At 45.4% G+C, this 16,534-nt stretch overlaps 1 protein-coding gene across 2 annotated transcripts in view; it reads left to right on the top strand.

The window, feature by feature from the left end:
* Positions 1 to 16,534, top strand: part of RAP1GAP2 (RAP1 GTPase activating protein 2) — a 293,482-nt gene that overhangs the window by 186,327 nt on the left and 90,621 nt on the right. For both annotated transcript variants that reach the window (XM_029613184.1, XM_029613185.1), the window contains one exon: positions 14,351 to 14,386. In XM_029613184.1, coding sequence (XP_029469044.1) covers positions 14,351 to 14,386 — 36 coding nt within the window. The remainder of the gene's footprint in view (positions 1 to 14,350; positions 14,387 to 16,534) is intronic.

Raw genomic sequence — 16,534 nt, 5'->3', positions numbered from 1 at the left:
CAACGCTCAATTAAACTCTGGAATTTGTTGCCAGAGGATGTGGTTAGTGCAGTTAGTATAGCTGTGTTTAAAAAAGGATTGGATAAGTTCTTGGAGGAGAAGTCCATTACCTGCTATTAAGTTCACTTAGAGAATAGCCACTCCCATTAGCAATGGTTACATGGAATAGACTTAGTTTTTGGGTACTTGCCAGGTTCTTATGGCCTGGATTGGCCACTGTTGGAAACAGGATGCTGGGCTTGATGGACCCTTGGTCTCATCCAGTATGGCATTTTCTTATGTTCTTATGAAGAAGATGCACTTATATACTTTCCGTTTGAAAGCTATCGTGGCGGGGGGGGGGGGTTGAAATGCACTGGCAAGAATATTCAGATGCTTTTCTGCAAGTACCTATTCCCCCTGCCCCCCATGCACAAAATAACATGCGTGGATTTGAAAATGAAATCTAGGACCTGAACAGACTTCTTGGAATGCTTTCTCTGAAGGTGGGTCAAATTTTGCTGATTGCGGATTTCCCCTGTGTAATTGTACATCTGTACGGGGTGGGCCATTTTCTGTCGGTCAATTTACCCCGCTAGACAAAAGTAGCTTTTAAAAAGTGCCCTATGCTTCACCAGGAGAGGACTGGAACCTGTCCTCAGGCTTCATAGCTCTGTGCTCCAACCTCAGCCCTACTCTGCCAGCCCCCAGTCACGGCAGTCTGGCTTCCATAACACATTGCCTCCCTCCAGGCCTGTTTTCTGACCAAACTGGTCGGTGGCTAATCCTCATGGCTGTCTCTCTCACTTAGGGCATGAAAATATGTGCTGCGTGAGTCCTTCTTTATCAAGGGATCTCGCTCTCTTGGAACATGCTCTATCCAGCCCCAGGTATAACCTCTCGCATGCCCCTAGGTGCAGGAGTGAAGGGATCATCCACTAAAGCTGTGGGAGAAATCTCCAAACCCCCACCTTGAAAGCTGCCGGATCTGGGAGGGTGGTCCTTCCAAAGATGTGTTGCGATCAGTGGGCGGTTTTCCCAGGGCCAGTCCAGTGGTATTAGGCGCTCTAGGCAAGCCGTCAATCTTGCACCTTTCCCTATCGGCATCCATCTCTCACCTCTCCTCTCACCATCTGCCAAGTCCTAAACCCCTTTACTTTGCCATCTGTCCACAGTACCCAGCATCCTTTCTGTCTATTCCCGTCCAGCATCTTTCCTCTCTTTTCCTCCCCGTCAGCTTCCTGCTCAGCACGCCATCACCCCAACTTCTTTGCTTCCTTTTCGCTGTGCCTGTCATCCTCTCTCTCTCTCTCTCTCTCCAGCCCCTACCTGCCCAGAATCATTTTTCTCTCTCTTCTCCCCACCCGCACCTGCCCTGCGTCCTCTCTCTCGCCATCAGCCCAACGCCCTTCTTCTACCATCCCCTCACTAAACCCAGCTTCTTCTTTGTCTCCAGCATCCAGTTCCCTCTGTCTTGTGGTGCTGTGCCTTAAAAGTGGATAGGCGGCACCTGGAGATTTTCGGGGGTTTTGCCACCCTCCACCCCCCAATTATGGAGCCCGAGGTGACCCGCCTAATTCACCCAATGGAAGAACCAGCCTTCGCGCTTTCTCAGACTTGCCCCCCTAAAGGTACACAGCACCCTCTGGATAGAAGTCGTCCCTAGGCAGGCACCTACTTTTCCTGATAGGAAATCTGGGCTGGGTTTACCCTACTGCATCCATTTATTGTCATCACTTTAGTCTTCCAGAGTCAGATGCATAAAGGTGGTTTTTTTTTTTTATAATTTATTGTATTGGTCACTCTAGCAGGATCAGTGGGACGTTTCTAAAACTTTATAATTTGGTGTGTTTATGTTGCTTGAGATCAGTACAGAGGAGATGCTTAGTTGCAAAGGAAAGCCAGAGATCAGCCTGGGCCTGTGACATTGTATCAGGAATGAACTTGGGCAGAGTAGATGGGTCTAATGGTCCTTATCTGCCGTTGTGTTCTGTGTTTCTGTCTAAAGTACACAAAGACCTTCTGTTACCGCTGTGTTGGGACTATATTAAGGATGTGTGTTTTTAGCACATAAGAAATCTATTTTGTTTTCTAAAACAGTCTGAGATCTAATTATAGAAAGCGCCGTAAACAACCATTGTTATTCTTTTTGCTAACAGAGAGCTCCTAATGGTCGGTCCTCGTGACAGGCAGGTGGGCGCATTTGATAACGCACAGGATAATTAGTGACTGTTCGTGCTTTATCTTTCTGCTAGAGACAATATTTATTGCACTAATGATTAGGGATGGGCCGTACTGGTATGGGAGGCCTCCTGCACCAGAAAATAGCGGAGGCCTGTGAGAAGAGTCTGTGCTGCTCCATTCTTGTCTTGGAGGCGTTGTTTGTTTGTTTATCTTTTTCTTTTACCATCATTCCTGGAAATGCCACCGCTGGGAATTAATTAACGCACAGTATTTGTTTATCTACTCAAGAAAACCAGTTCAGGTTGAATCTTCACAGATAACCACACAGAACTTCGTTGAACAAGTCAAACAAATGCCATAAAGGGGCAAGTTTCCAACTTTCTTCCGGTAAAGATGATTCTTTTTCTCATTTTAGCTCTGTTTACACATAGATACACAGACACACACACACACACACACTCTGACTTATTCCTTATGGAATCAGCTGGCAACTCTACTTCAGTGCCACATTCAGTCTTTTCCTTAATTCCAGGCATCATATATAAATCTTCAGAAGTGCAAAGGAGGATCTGATGGGATTAGCAGCCCACACCAGAGAGATTCTAACAGACAGCACCGAATTAAGCCTGAAGAACATAAACAGCACTGCAGGAAGTACTGTCTCAGCCCCAGGGGGAAAGCAAATTTCATCAACAGGCCGATACAGTACAGTTCTCTTGGACGCGCGTTTTCCCTTACCCCTTATTCAGTAAGGGGAGGAAAACGCGCGTCCAACCCGCGGCACCTAATAGCGCCCGCAACATGCAAATGCATGTTGATGGCCCTATTAGGTATGCGCGCGGGATACAGAAAGTAAAATGTGCAGCCAAGCCGCACATTTTACTTTCAGAAATTAGTGCCGAGCCAAAGGTTGGCGCTAATTTCTTCCGGCGCCGGGAAAGTGCACAGAAAAGCAGTGTCCCTAGCGCCTCCTTTTCCCCGTTTCTACCGTGCCACCTAATTTGAATACTGCATCGCGCGCACCAGCGAGGGACCGGTGCGCGCGCCGGGAGAGCGGGCGTTCGTCCGCTCTCCCGCGGACTTTACTGAATTGGCCTGCCAGAGAGAAAACCTTCACCGCCAAAGAAAGCAGCAAGGGTCCCTGAGGTGGGTGGGCTAGAAATTCAAAGCCCACCCCCAGCTGACTTATATAAGACTGTTTGGAAAGGGAGGGGTAGGGAGAGGGAGCAGGAAGCAGGAAGCAGGACACTGTACCGATTTTAACCCTCGAGGCTTCTCTGTCTTCAAGAAAGAGAACAATAACTGCTGTCAAGACCTTTGCAGAACTGACCTAGGAACTCGGGACTGTTTTATACCTGTTGGAAACAGGATGCTGGGCTTGTTGGACCTTTGGTCTGACCCAGTATGGCATGTTCTTATGTTCTTACACCATTAGAGAGGGGCAGGAGAAAGCTAGTGCTCCAAAACAGTGGGCCTGAGCCTGAGAGCTTGGCTGGAGAAGGAGCCGTGAGGGTTAAGAAGGACAGCCAAAAGGCAGACCCAGCAACCTGAGCTGAATGACTACACCTGGGTGGTGACCCCAGCGGTCCTGTATCCTAAAGAGACTTTAGGACTGAGGTCAGAGTTTGCCTATGGCCTCTTTTCATTTTTTCATTTTTATTAAAATTTATTAATCGCCTTTCACAAATGGTCAAGGCGATTTACAATAAACACATACATAAAATAATTGAGAAACATAAAACATAACAAAACATAACATGAATTTCATATAGAAAATTATTGAGAACATTGAACAGTGTCAGCAAAACATTGCCCATATTCAAACATATAAGCAATTGTTGAAAATATTTGTCAACATCCACAATCATCAGTCATATTCAAAATCAACAGAGTTGCACTTCCTCTATAGGCCATAATCACAGACTTCTATAAGAAGGAGTAATTAGATTAAGGCAGCTGAACATATGTTTAACAGATATCATAAGCACGATGGAGCAAGAAGTCTCTTTGCTTGGAAACAGCCCGTCCATGGCTGACGGCGTACATCAGCTAGCTATTCCTACAAGCCCTCGTCCCAACCCAGAGGAAAGGTTCTGCTATACATCAGCTGCATCAGCTAACCCCAGTGATGCACACACAAATGAACCTTGCAACAAAGGAACAATAATCGATGTCTAAAATGTGCTCTGTTGGAGTCTCTATGGGTTCTTTAACTTCTAGCAGCTTGAGAAGCTTTCCCAGTTTTGATGCTTGGGAATGTTTTGAATTCCAAAACAGCAACTTCGCCATCTGGCTATTTGTGCCGCAGCCCAAGGATTCCCTGACCCTGTGATAAGCCACCTCTTGCGGTCAGAGGTAAATATTATAGCTCAGGAAAGATAATAGAGCTGCTAAAGCGCCACCAACAGGAGCACCATTGCTAGCGCTGCTGCCTCTAGAGCAGAAGGCTGCCGGTTCTCTGCCCTAATGCCTTCTCTTTGCTCCTTACATGGAGCAATTGCCTAGCGACAAGTCGTGCACGTAAATTCTCATCGAAAATGTACTTACATTTACCTGGGTATTAAAGTATTAGCATATATCGTTCCTGCTATATCTCTGGGTAGACTTACTTGCCAAAAACTTTGCACGTAGTTTACTCCCTTAATCTGTACCTCTCCCTAGGAATGCTGATTTTCGATATTCCTAAAAGTACAAGTGTAGTGAAATACGTGCATACCGTTTGCTGCTGGGAGTTGGGGGAAGGGGGAGGCGAGCAGATTTTCAGTTAGTCAAGGTAAAACCCCCAACTAAAACATTTTTTGAAAATTGCCCTCTTAAAGGCAACTTGTGGAGCTCCTGCAGAACAGCTTCATTGAAACATGGATTCCTGCACCTTTTAGGGCGTTTTCTACGGAACGTTTACCAGGAGCTGATGCACACACTGAGGTACAAAAGCATGAAAAAGGACAATCACTTTGATGACACAAATTTGTAGAGAATCTTACAGATTTGTCATAGTTTAAACTATAAATTCATGGGTAAGTCATAGGCCATGGCACTCGCCACTGGGGATATACAAATTTGTCACAGAGATTTGTAATGCATTTCACAGATATGTCACTGGGAAACATATTCAGCTCTCTCTTGTGATGGGCCTCCTCATTTGAAAGAGCAGGTACAGTTAAATTGGAAATAACATTTTTTAACATTAGTGTTTTTTTTAGAAAGTGATATGTCTTTTGCCATTTACAACAGAGCATGGCCTCCTTGCTTGTTCCATGTAGGTTTCTTTGCATGATGTGATTAATACCTTTACTGAACCAGTCTAAGGATTAATCAAAGACCCCTGCTGAACATGAGGCTTCAAGACTAAACAGGACCCTTTCCAAGTATGTATACTTGCAGCCTGAGATTAGCGATCAGCGTTCAGGAAGAATAAAGGATCCCAAAAAGAGGAACACAGGGAACAATACCTGGTGAAAATGAAGAAGACAAAGAAAGAAACCAGAAAAGCAAAAAGTCAAGTGGAAGAAAGGATTGCCCAAGAGATAAAGAGAGGCGACAAAACATTTTTCAGATATATAAGAGAAAGAAGGAAAGCCCGAAGTGGTATAGTGAAATTGAAAGGTGATGAGGAGCAATGAATCAAAACAGACTAGGAAATGGCAGACATATTAAACAAATACTTCAGTTCTGTGTTCACTAAAGAAGACGCTGGAGAAGGAACGTTGATGGTTGACAAGACCGTAGAAGGGAATGGGTTAGACACAACTCCTTTTATAGAAGAGTATGTATGGGAAGAGCTAGGAAAACTGAATGTGGACAAGTCCATGGGGCCGGATGAGGTACATCCCAGGATACTACAAGAACTCTGAGATGTCTTGGTGGGTCTGTTAAATGACCTGTTCAGTAGATCCCTGGAAACGGGAGTGGTGCTGTGAGATTGGAGAAGAGCAGTGGTGGTCCCGCTTCACAAGAGCGAGAGCAGAGAGGAGGCTGGAAACTACAGGCCCGTTAGCCTCACCTCGGTGGTGGGAAAATTAATGGAGATGCTGCTGAAAGAAAGGATACTGAACTATCTACAATCCAGTAAATTGCTGGACCTGAGGCAGCATGGATTCACCAGAGGAAGGTCCTGTCAGACAAATCCGATTGATTTTTTTGATTGGGTGTCTAGAGAATTGGATTTCAGCAAAGCTTTTGATACCATCCCACATAAGAGGCTTGCGAACAAGAGTGAGCACCAAGGTAATGGTGTGGATTACAAACTGGTTGACTGATAGGAGACAGAGTGTAATGATAAATGGAACCTACTCTGAAGAAAAAGCTGTGTTATGAGGGGTGCCACAGGGATTGGTATTGGGTCTGGTTCTGTTCAATATCTTTGTAAGTGACATTGTGGAAGGGATAGAAGGTAAAGCTTGTCTTATTTGCAGATGATACAAAGATCTGCAACAGAGTGGACATGCCTGAAGGAGCAGAGAGAATGAGAAGTGATTTATGAAAGCTTGAAGAGTGGTTGTAGGTTTGGCAGCTGGGATTCAATGCCAAGAAGTGCAGAGTCATGCATCTAGGATGTGGTAATCCAAAAGAGCTGTATGTGATAGAGGTGGGGAGGAGGCTGATGTGCATGGACCAAGAGTGGGATCTTGGGGTGATAGTCTCTGGCAATCTGAAGATGGCAAAGCAATGTGACAAGGTGATAGCTAAAGCCAAAAGAATGCTGGGCTGCATAGAGAGAGGAATAACCAGTAAGAATGTGAAGGTGGTGATGCCCTTGTACAGGTCCTTGGTGAGGCCTCACCTGGAGTACTGTGTTCAGTTCTGGAGCCCGTATCTCAAAAGGGATAGAGACAGGATGGAGGTGGCCCAGACAAGGGCTCCCAAAATGATGTGGGGTCAGTATCAGAAAACCTATGAGGAGAGACTGAAGGATATGAATATGTATACCCTGGAAGAGAGGAGGCGCAGGGGTGATATGATACAGACCTTCAGATACCTGAAAGGTTTTAATGATGCACAAACATCAAACCTTTTCCACTGTAAAGAAATCAGTAGAGTTAGGGGTCACGAAATGAAACTCCAAGGAGGACATCTCAGAATCAGAAAATATTTCTTCATGGTGGTTGATGCCTGGAATGCCCTTTTGGAGGAGGTGGTGAAAACCAAAACAGGGAAAGAATTCAAAAGGGCATGGGATAAACACTGTGGATCCCTAAAGGCTAAAAGATGGAATTGAAGAAAAGAGTGCATGGGGGTAACTTGCTGGTGCTGGTGCGGCGGTTACTGCCCTTAACAAGTAAATCTTGATTCTGTTGATGCAATTCCATCATTGCTCTCTGCTTCAACAGCAGGGGGAAAAGGGGAATTGGATTCAAACAGCAACTAACGAGAGCCCTGACTTTTATGGTGTGGGAAACAGATAAGTATGGGTAACCTACATGGCACAGCAGATTACCTTAAGCTTACTGAGCAGACTGGATGGACCGTTTAGTCCTTTTCTGCCGTCATTTCTGTGTTTCATTTGCAGACTTCCTTCCAACTTGTTGTGTCTGAGGCATTGTGGACCCTTGGTCACAATGGAGATGACTCCGCCCATGGGGAGGAGCCCTGTGGGGAACCACTGCGATAGGCTGACACAGATAGCAGACACAGAATGGATAGAGTCTTTATTGTACTGCTGTAGAGAGATGGTGAAAGAAGGAAGGTAAGGCACTCATCCACGAAGTGCCAGTACGCTCAACAGGCTCAGATGTGAAGTCTCACCCAGATGTTTTCGATACGTGGAAGCCCGCAGTGCGGGTAACATCGCGGCTGGTGGGTGGAGCTGGAGCACCAGATCGTAGAGGTACTCACAGAATGAAAGGCGTCTTCCTGGTGGTAGAATGGTGGGACTGAAGGTCCATGGTGCAGGATATAAGGTAGATAGGCCCTCGAGGAGCGAGTACCCAATGATCCAATATCCTGAAGGTAAAAAAGAGAGAAAGACTCCCGAGGAGTGGTTGTCTTAGTTAGTTGGAAGTTGGAAGAGAGAGACCCCTGAGGAGCGGGTGTCTAGAGCTTCTTACTGGAGCGAGGCCCTTAGCGTGAAAGTGGCGTCTAAGCGTGCAGCTTAGAGCAGTCAGAGTAGCGAAGCGAAGTCTTTGCTAACTCAAAGTGGTAGTGGAGGCGGAGGCTAGTTATACCCGGATGTACTGACATCATGCGGTGGGGCCGCCTCCGAGGTTCCCGCCATGACGTGCATTTGAGCATAGGAGATGTGCGCGCTCGCGCCCTAGGAGGCCACAGGAGTGAGCATGGCAGATGGGGATGCTCATGCTGGTCTGGAAATGCCGAGACCCTCGGCACTCGTCACCGGAGGCAGCCATCTTGCCCAAAGAGAGTGAAACGGGGGGAGAAAAAGAGGTAAGGCAGAGCGGTCGCAGCCGTCTCCGACCGGACGCAACACAACTACTGTTTTGATCTTATTTCCATTTGTCATCTTTGCTCCCTCTGCCCTCCTAACTCTTTGTCTTCTTGCAGCTCCAACACATCTAGTCACTACTGATGGCAAATCATTCTCTTTTTGCTGCCTTCTCTGTCTAGAATAACTTGTCTATATCTCTTTTCTGTCTATTTTCAAGTCTAGTAATTCCCCTCTCCTTTTTCTTGCAGCTGAAACGGAGCCTGTGCTGGGTTCCTGGCAGCATGATCCTTCATTTCCAACTATCTGGGGATTATTTTTCCCCTATTTTGATAGCCCTTCACTCCCACTCTTCCTAGTCTGGTTATTGCAATAACAGTCCAGAGGCTGGGAGCCATACACTAGGACTCCTTCTGGAACAATGTATCATAGGCTTTAAATTTGGCCACCAAGTTTCGCCCTTGTTGATTTACCATAACAGCATCCCTTTCCAGCATCTCCGTCCCCACCAAGCTGGGGTGTGGAAGACCTGATCTGGAATCAAACTAGGGACCCTCTGCCACCCATATTAAGATTCTCCTCTTCTCTTGTGTCTATATGCTAATTCTTAGGTCAATCTGTTAAAATGTGACAGTGTATTGAATTTTATATTTCTAAGGTGCATATACATTATGGGCCAGATTTTAAAAAGTACGCGCGGGCATAGATTTGTGCGCGCAACCCGGCGCACAAATTTACACCTGATTTTATAACATGCGCGCGGCTGCGCGCGCATGTTATAAAATCCAGGGTCTGCGCGCGCAAGGGGATAAAAAATTGTGCAACTTGCGCGTGTCGAGCTGCACAGCCTTCCTCCGTTCCTCGGAGGGAACTTTCCTTCCACCCCCCCCCCCACCCTTTCCCTCCCTTGCCCTACCTAAGCCCCTCCCTTACCTTTAATTTTTAAGTTGTGCCTGCCTCCGGGCAGGCGTAGGTTGCGTGCGCCGGTGACGGCTGGCCTGCGATCCCGCCCACTCCCCGCTCATTTTTCAAGCCTCGGGACATATGCGCATCCTGGGGCTTGCGCGCGTCGCCGAGCCTATGCAAAATAGGCTCGGCACGCGCAGGAGTCTTTTAAAAATCCGCCCCAGTATGCACATTTATAGTATCTTGTGTTTACACTATGTGTAAAAATAGTTTTGGCAGTGGGTCCATATATCTAGTTCTTGAGAAGCTGCAAACCATTTTGGTTTTTCAAAGAATCAGGAGATATAAAGTCATCTCTCGCAAGGACCATATATGCAGATATTTCCTAAGAATATTCATCATACATAATTTATAACCCTAACCCTAACCCTACTTAGGTCATAAAATGCCATACTGGGTCAGACCAAAGGTCCATCGAGCCCAATATCCTGTTTCCAACGGTGGCCAGTCCAGGTCACAAGTAGCTCCCATCTGTAAAGTATGCGTGGCCTTTCTCAGACGAGGGACTGTGCCTTCTCGGTGGCTGCCCCAGCTTTGCGGAATTCCTTCCTGTGGAGATGCGCTTATATGAATGTCTCCAAATGTTTAAGACCTTGCTAAAGATCACTGGGGTGGAGAATAATTAGAATAGAACTAACTATCTTGTCAAGTCTTGATGATTGCCTTCATAATAGTGACTTCATTGTACAGCAATCAGACCAAATCCGAGTAAGGTGACCAGAACTGTTTAAATATGAAAAGAAGCAAAAAAGATAAATCCATACTGACTGCATCCATCACCCAGAATAAAACTGCGCCCACTCTCAGCACTGAGGCCAGGGAGTGCTACAGTAAAGGTGGCTGACTAATCGAGGCGTGTGAGGCCAAAGATGCTAGCACAACCAGAAGAAAGAAACAGGAGATTAAGAGTCAGAAAGTACCAACGCCCCCTTCTATAAAAGTAAACTTGATTGAATGTGACTTATCTCAGTTAATAGATCTGGTGTATTTTTATCTTTTTTGCTTGTACTCTGCTTAACATGAGGTTCTCCTTACAGGTGGAATATAAATGACTGTAAATAAATAAAGATCTTTTTTTTTTTAATAGGCAATCTTGTTTGCTATGTGAGGGCTTGCCAGTTCTGTTTTTCTTCTGCCACTATATTTTTTTTTTACTGTAAAGTAACTTTTTGTCTGTATTATACTGTATAATGAAAAATGTCTGCTGTGCTGTGTACATCACTTAGGCCATTGTGTTAAGTGATTGACAAATTCTGATAAAGTAAAAAAGTAAATGCGTATCCTGAAAACCAGATTAATTCACAGCCCTCAAAGGACTACGTCTGCACACCCCCTGCCCCCAGTCAATTTTGAGTCATGAAAGAGATAATCTCTGTCTTCTGCATGTGCCTCTCGTCTTAGTGCCTACCTGGCATGGGCCTTATGCATTTTTACTGGGCTGGAAGGTAAGTCTACACTGGTCATATGACCAATGAACAGCAATGAGCCCTCAGGGGGCACAAGTATGTCTGTTTTCAGGAATACACATACAAATGTATCTTGTGAATATTTGAAGTGGCTTTGCTGAACATTAGATCTGTTTATGGCTCACAAGCACTAGAGTTGTTCATCCTTGATGTAGAGTTAACCCAACAGGGAATCTGTCCTTGTATACTGCTTGTTCCACTGGATGTTGACTTTGGCATTTTTTTTTAATGGAGGAAGAATAAATAGTGGGGGCCCTTTTGTGATTTGAAAATGTTTTGTTAGAAATGAATGACTTGCACACATTTTTGTGGTTTCTCTTTTCTCGGTGGAACCGGTGTATTGTATTTCTTGAAGAATTAGATGTAAGCTGTTAAATCCCAAATCAATAGGTTTTGTTTCTTGAAGAATTAAGAGCCTTCTGCATTACCATAAAATAAATGTCCTAATGTTGGCAGGTAGAAGTCTCAAGCTCAATGCTCTAAAAGCTCTGCAAATAAATCAGCGAGTCCTGTTTTATAGAGCAGCTACACCTACAGCTTGATTTAAAATTCACATAAAGGTGAATTTTAAAAGCCCGGCACGTGCCAAAATCAGGAGATGCAGGCACAACTCGTGCACCCTCCGAATTTTAAAAGGTGCCCAGATGCAGGAGTATCTTCCGCTGCCCGCACATCTCAGTTGATTTCACAAAGGGGCGTGGTGTAGGCATGGTCCGGGCGTGGCCAAGAGGTGGGTGTAAATTCTTATGTGCCCGGCATGCACCCAGGTCCACTGCCACGTAACACTTAAAAAAAAAAAATCAAAGAAATTAGCCATTTCTGCCAGGCTTAAAGGGTCTGGAGTAACTGAGGGGGGTGCAGGCTATCAATCCAGCGCATTTGGAGGAACTGGCTCTTGACTGGGAAATCTGGTAGATGAACGAGTGAAACTGGCAACGGCGTGGACACGCACACGTTTTAAAATACCCTGCCTTATGCAGTAGAATCGTGATTTGAATGCCAAGGCGTGCACCCACTTAAAATTGCCATGTATCCGAGCACGCGTCACTGCACACACGGCAAAGTGCGCCCACGCGCCGGTTTGAAAGTTACTGTTCCAAAACCCTGTTGTATGCACATAATCGGGGCTTCTATGGGTATAAATATGCACACAACTTGATTTTGCATGTTTTTTTACCTGCATTTGAAGTAGATGTCCTGGGGCGGAGGCAGAGAAAGGATTGACGTGCACGCTTTTGAAACTGAAAGCGTGCACTTAAATCTGCACGCACAGGTGTACATCTGCTTTTGCAGTCTTGTGCATGGTTGTCCACAGGGCCGGTGCAAGGGGATTAGGCGTCCTAGGCACCTTTTGCCTTGCGCTCCCCCCCCCTCAGGCACACCCCTCCCCTGGTCTCAGCATTCACCTCGGTCACCGCCCCGACTCCTAGCTCTCGCGAGCGGCGTCAGCAAAGAGGAGTAGAGATTCGAATTCCCACTCCTCTTTGCCACCGCTGATCGCGCCCCCTAATAGCGCCAGATAAACCTATCTGGCTAACTTTAAGAGAGCCGGGTATATTCAGCAGGGCAGTGGTTCGTTTGCACCACTGAGTATACAGTTCTAATTAGGCAGATACGTTTATTTGACTAACTAGCTGAGCTGCCCAGCAGCTGAATATGGGCCTCCAGCTGGTTAAACTACTACACATATTTATCGATTGGGATAAAATCAGGGGTACGAGTCTTGGCAACATACACACACTCTCACACTCACTCACTCACTCTTCTCTGAGCTTCCTTCCCTGCCTTGTCCAATCTTGAGCAAATCTGCCCACGGCTTACAGAGTGCAGTGACTTTGGGTACCTTTTTTGTCCATTGAAAGCTTTGTATTGAGGGTCTGAAATGCCCTTCATCTCTTTGAAGGGAAAAAAAACAACCCCTAAACTATTGAGCTTTCTTTGTTTCCTAATACAAATATATCATGCTCACTGCTTTGATTTGAATCATTTTTCATTAGCTATAAATACCTTGCATGCAGTCTTTTTTCTGGAGCCGGGATACAAACTTTTAGTTGAGGAGCATAATTGACAACCTGTAGGATTCTTTTTTTTTTTCTTTTGGCCTTCTCTGGATTACAATAAACAAATAAATGTGTAAAAGAAAATTGAATGCAAAGTTTTCTCCCCCAACCTCCACATCCCATCCCCATTCTTTTCTGTCTCTTACTTCCCTAGGACATAAAAAAAAAAAAACCAAAAAACCCCACAACAATTGCTAAACTGGGTCATACCAGATCTCTATATAATTTATCATGCTTTCTTCAACAATGGCAAGCAGCAGGTCTTAGAGGAAATATGTAAGAGAAAGGGCGCGTGTAGGCACAGAGTTTTCCGTCTCCCAGTTATCTGGGTCCAGCGGTTATGGTTTAGGCAGAGAATCTCTGGGTAACAGCACAGCCGCCGATGCAGAATAGCCCGCGGTTTCTATATTATACATAGGATGATTTGCCTTGAGTAGTATGGATCACTGTCCTGAAGGTTAGACTAGAGGCTGAACCCCTTAGTCTCACTCAAATGCCATCCATGTTCATCTCTGCACTGGCAAAATCTCCTCTTCCCCCCCCAGGGCCTGAGCAAGCTACCCTTGTGATGTAGCTTCGCTATCTAAACCCTAGCGGACAAGAGACCTCCCCAGGTCACAGTGCACAACCCCTACGTCCAAGCCCTAGAACCCTCCATGCCATCTTTCGCCCAAAAGATATAGTTGCGATGGAGAAGGCATAGAGAAGGGCGACCAAAATGATAAAGGGGATGGAACAGCTCCCCTATGAGTAAAGGCTGAAGAGGTTAGGGCTGTTCAGCTTGGAGAAGAGACGGCTGAGGGGGGATATCATAGAGGTCTTTAAGATCATGAGAGGTCTTGAACGAGTAGATGTGACTCAGTTATTTACACTTTTGACTAATAAAAGGTCCAGGGGGCACTCCATGAAGTTAGCAAGTAGCACATTTAAGACTAATAGGAGAAAGTTCTTTTTCACTCAGTGCACAATTAAGCTCTGGAATTTGTTGCCAGAGGATGTGGTTAGTGCAGTTAGTGTAGCTGGGTTTAAAAAAGGATTGGATAAGTTTTGGAGGCGAAGTCCATTACCTGCTATTAAGTTCACCTAGAGAATAGCCACTGCCATTAGCAGTGGTAAAATGGAATAGACTTAGTTTTTGGGTACTTGCCAGGTTCTTATGGCCTGGATTGGCCACTCCTGGAAACAGGATGCTGGGCTTGATGGACCCTTGGTCTGACCCATTATGGCATGTTCTTATGTTCTTAAACTCGCCTGCGAGCAGGGACCCTTGCGCCAGTGTTTTGATTTTTCTCTCTCTCCTTTTGTTTTCACAGTCTGCGGAATTCTTCGAAATGCTGGAAAAAATGCAGGTGAGGGTCACGACTTAATTACTCAGAGCGATACACGGAAATGATTTTTGCTCAGAGAAAATGGCAAAAGAGGGTGTTTCAGGTTTACAATTCAGTTGGGGAACTGCACTTTTCCTATCACTTTGCTACAAGTCAATGCAGTCATCCCCATTTCTGATTTATTAAAATATCTTTTTCTTTTTTTTTCTTGTCAAAATGTACCCCATATAATTGAAGAAGAAACTGACTTTCTATACCAAAAACATAAGGAAAAAAAAAGATCTTCCGGTACAGACCTTAAGTGCAATGGATCCTGGGACTAGGTCCCTATTGTACCTGATGAGTTACAGCACTGCTCGTAGTTGGAATGATTTTGAGGCAGCTGAGTTTTTAAACATCTTCTTGCAGGTAGGTAGGTAGGTAGGTGGGTTCTACCAGTCACCCAATCAGTGGTCCAGTCAGGAAGAGCGGCCTAGTGGTTAGAGATCCAGGGATACATGGGCAGGACTTGACTCTGCCACTGTGTGAGACATACTTTATCTCCCTGTGCTTCCAGGACCCAGCTGAAAACAAGACTTCCACCTTCCCCAGCTAACAAATTCATTAGATTTAAGTTTGTGTTCCCCTGGAAAGGCCTTTGCCTTTGGTTCTTCCAAGTTTCGTAGATCCTTGTTCCACATAATTTCTCTTTCCTTTTCTAAAGTTATATTATCCCATTTCCATGTAAACCGATGTGATAAGCTATATGAATGTCGGTATAGAACAGCTTTCAAATAAATAAGTGTACAAGGTAGTCTGCTAGCGCTAACACTTAGCAGCACGCTGGGTGGCGGTGCCATCTGTTTCTGGCAGGGCAAGCCACAGCATTTAATTCATTCACGTCGGTGTTCCGGGTCCAGACTGATCACTCGTTTTATACTTGTAAGTGACAGGGCTTGCAAAAGTAATACTCTCATGCACATATACACATTTAGTTAAAATACCTCGGTGCCAGGTAAAAATAATAACTATTAGCTTATAGAAGTAATTAGATAAAGGGAATTGCTACAAATAACTACTACAGAAAATTCCTAAAGTGTGTGTGTGTGTGTATATATATATATATATATATATATATATATATGCAGAGCTTACATAGTTGCTGTTGAAAACAAGGACCTAAGAGATCAGCCTGTCCTTTCATGATCTGAGGTCTGTGTTGATTCATTCCCTTACAGCTGTGCTCACTTTTATACAGTTTGAGAAATCTGTCAGAAGAAACCTTAAGGCTGGCAGATGCACAAGGTGGGAATGAGCAAACTGCTTGAGGCAGGAGAGGTCTTACTCTCTCTCTATTTCCTTATCAGTCCTGGTACCACAGTTCAGCACATCACACCCTAATGTTGCTTTGTGTACCTTTGTGCCCCAGTGCTGTAGTTGGGATAGCCCTAATCAACAGCATCTGCATCTGTGAGACACACCTCCCTTCTACTGTAAACCTTTAGCAAAGAGAGCTGTTAAACTCTAAAGCAATTGTTTGGGGGATGTTCAAAGAGCGATTAATTATGCAAGCAGTGGGGTACATGCAAGCACAACATGGGCATCCAGTACTACCGAGCCGCCTGCACCCTTTCCCTTCACACCAAATGAAACTCGGACAAATAACAAATCTAAAACAACTGTTGGAATCAAAGTTGGCCACAGCTTTATTACCTGATTTACATGTGTACAGTATATACCCAACCTAACTCATTGCCCCATGAGCATCTGCCACGCCCCCAGCGAGATGCCCACCCTAGCATCTAGCAGCACCACCACTGCCACCCTATGAGGTGCCCACCCCATCCTAGCAAGGCGCCCACACAGATGTGGCAATCCCAGCCACACCTTCTAACTAAATGAGTGGTCAGCCCCCCAGCCAATCCATCCAAGGAACCAAGACCAAGTCCGCTGGCTGGGGGGGATAACACCGCCCAGCCATAAATCCAGCTGTGACAAGCAGAAGAAGATTACAGAGCAAGTGTGAAACACCGAAGGGAGGGTGGGAAAGAACCAGAAGGGAAAGGGAGAAAAGCACAGGCCCATAATCTTATATCCCCAATCCCACATGCCAGATTCCAAGCCCAGCATCCCCAGTGGAGCCAGTCAGACCTCAGCAAAGCTTGCATGGTTTGAAAGCTCCACTGGGAA

Source organism: Rhinatrema bivittatum, chromosome 8 (assembly GCF_901001135.1).
Source record: "Rhinatrema bivittatum chromosome 8, aRhiBiv1.1, whole genome shotgun sequence".
NCBI classification, from domain to species: Eukaryota; Metazoa; Chordata; class Amphibia; order Gymnophiona; family Rhinatrematidae; genus Rhinatrema; species Rhinatrema bivittatum.
Note: the sequence above shows the minus strand (reverse complement) of the source record. Positions and strands in the feature narration are given on the sequence as shown.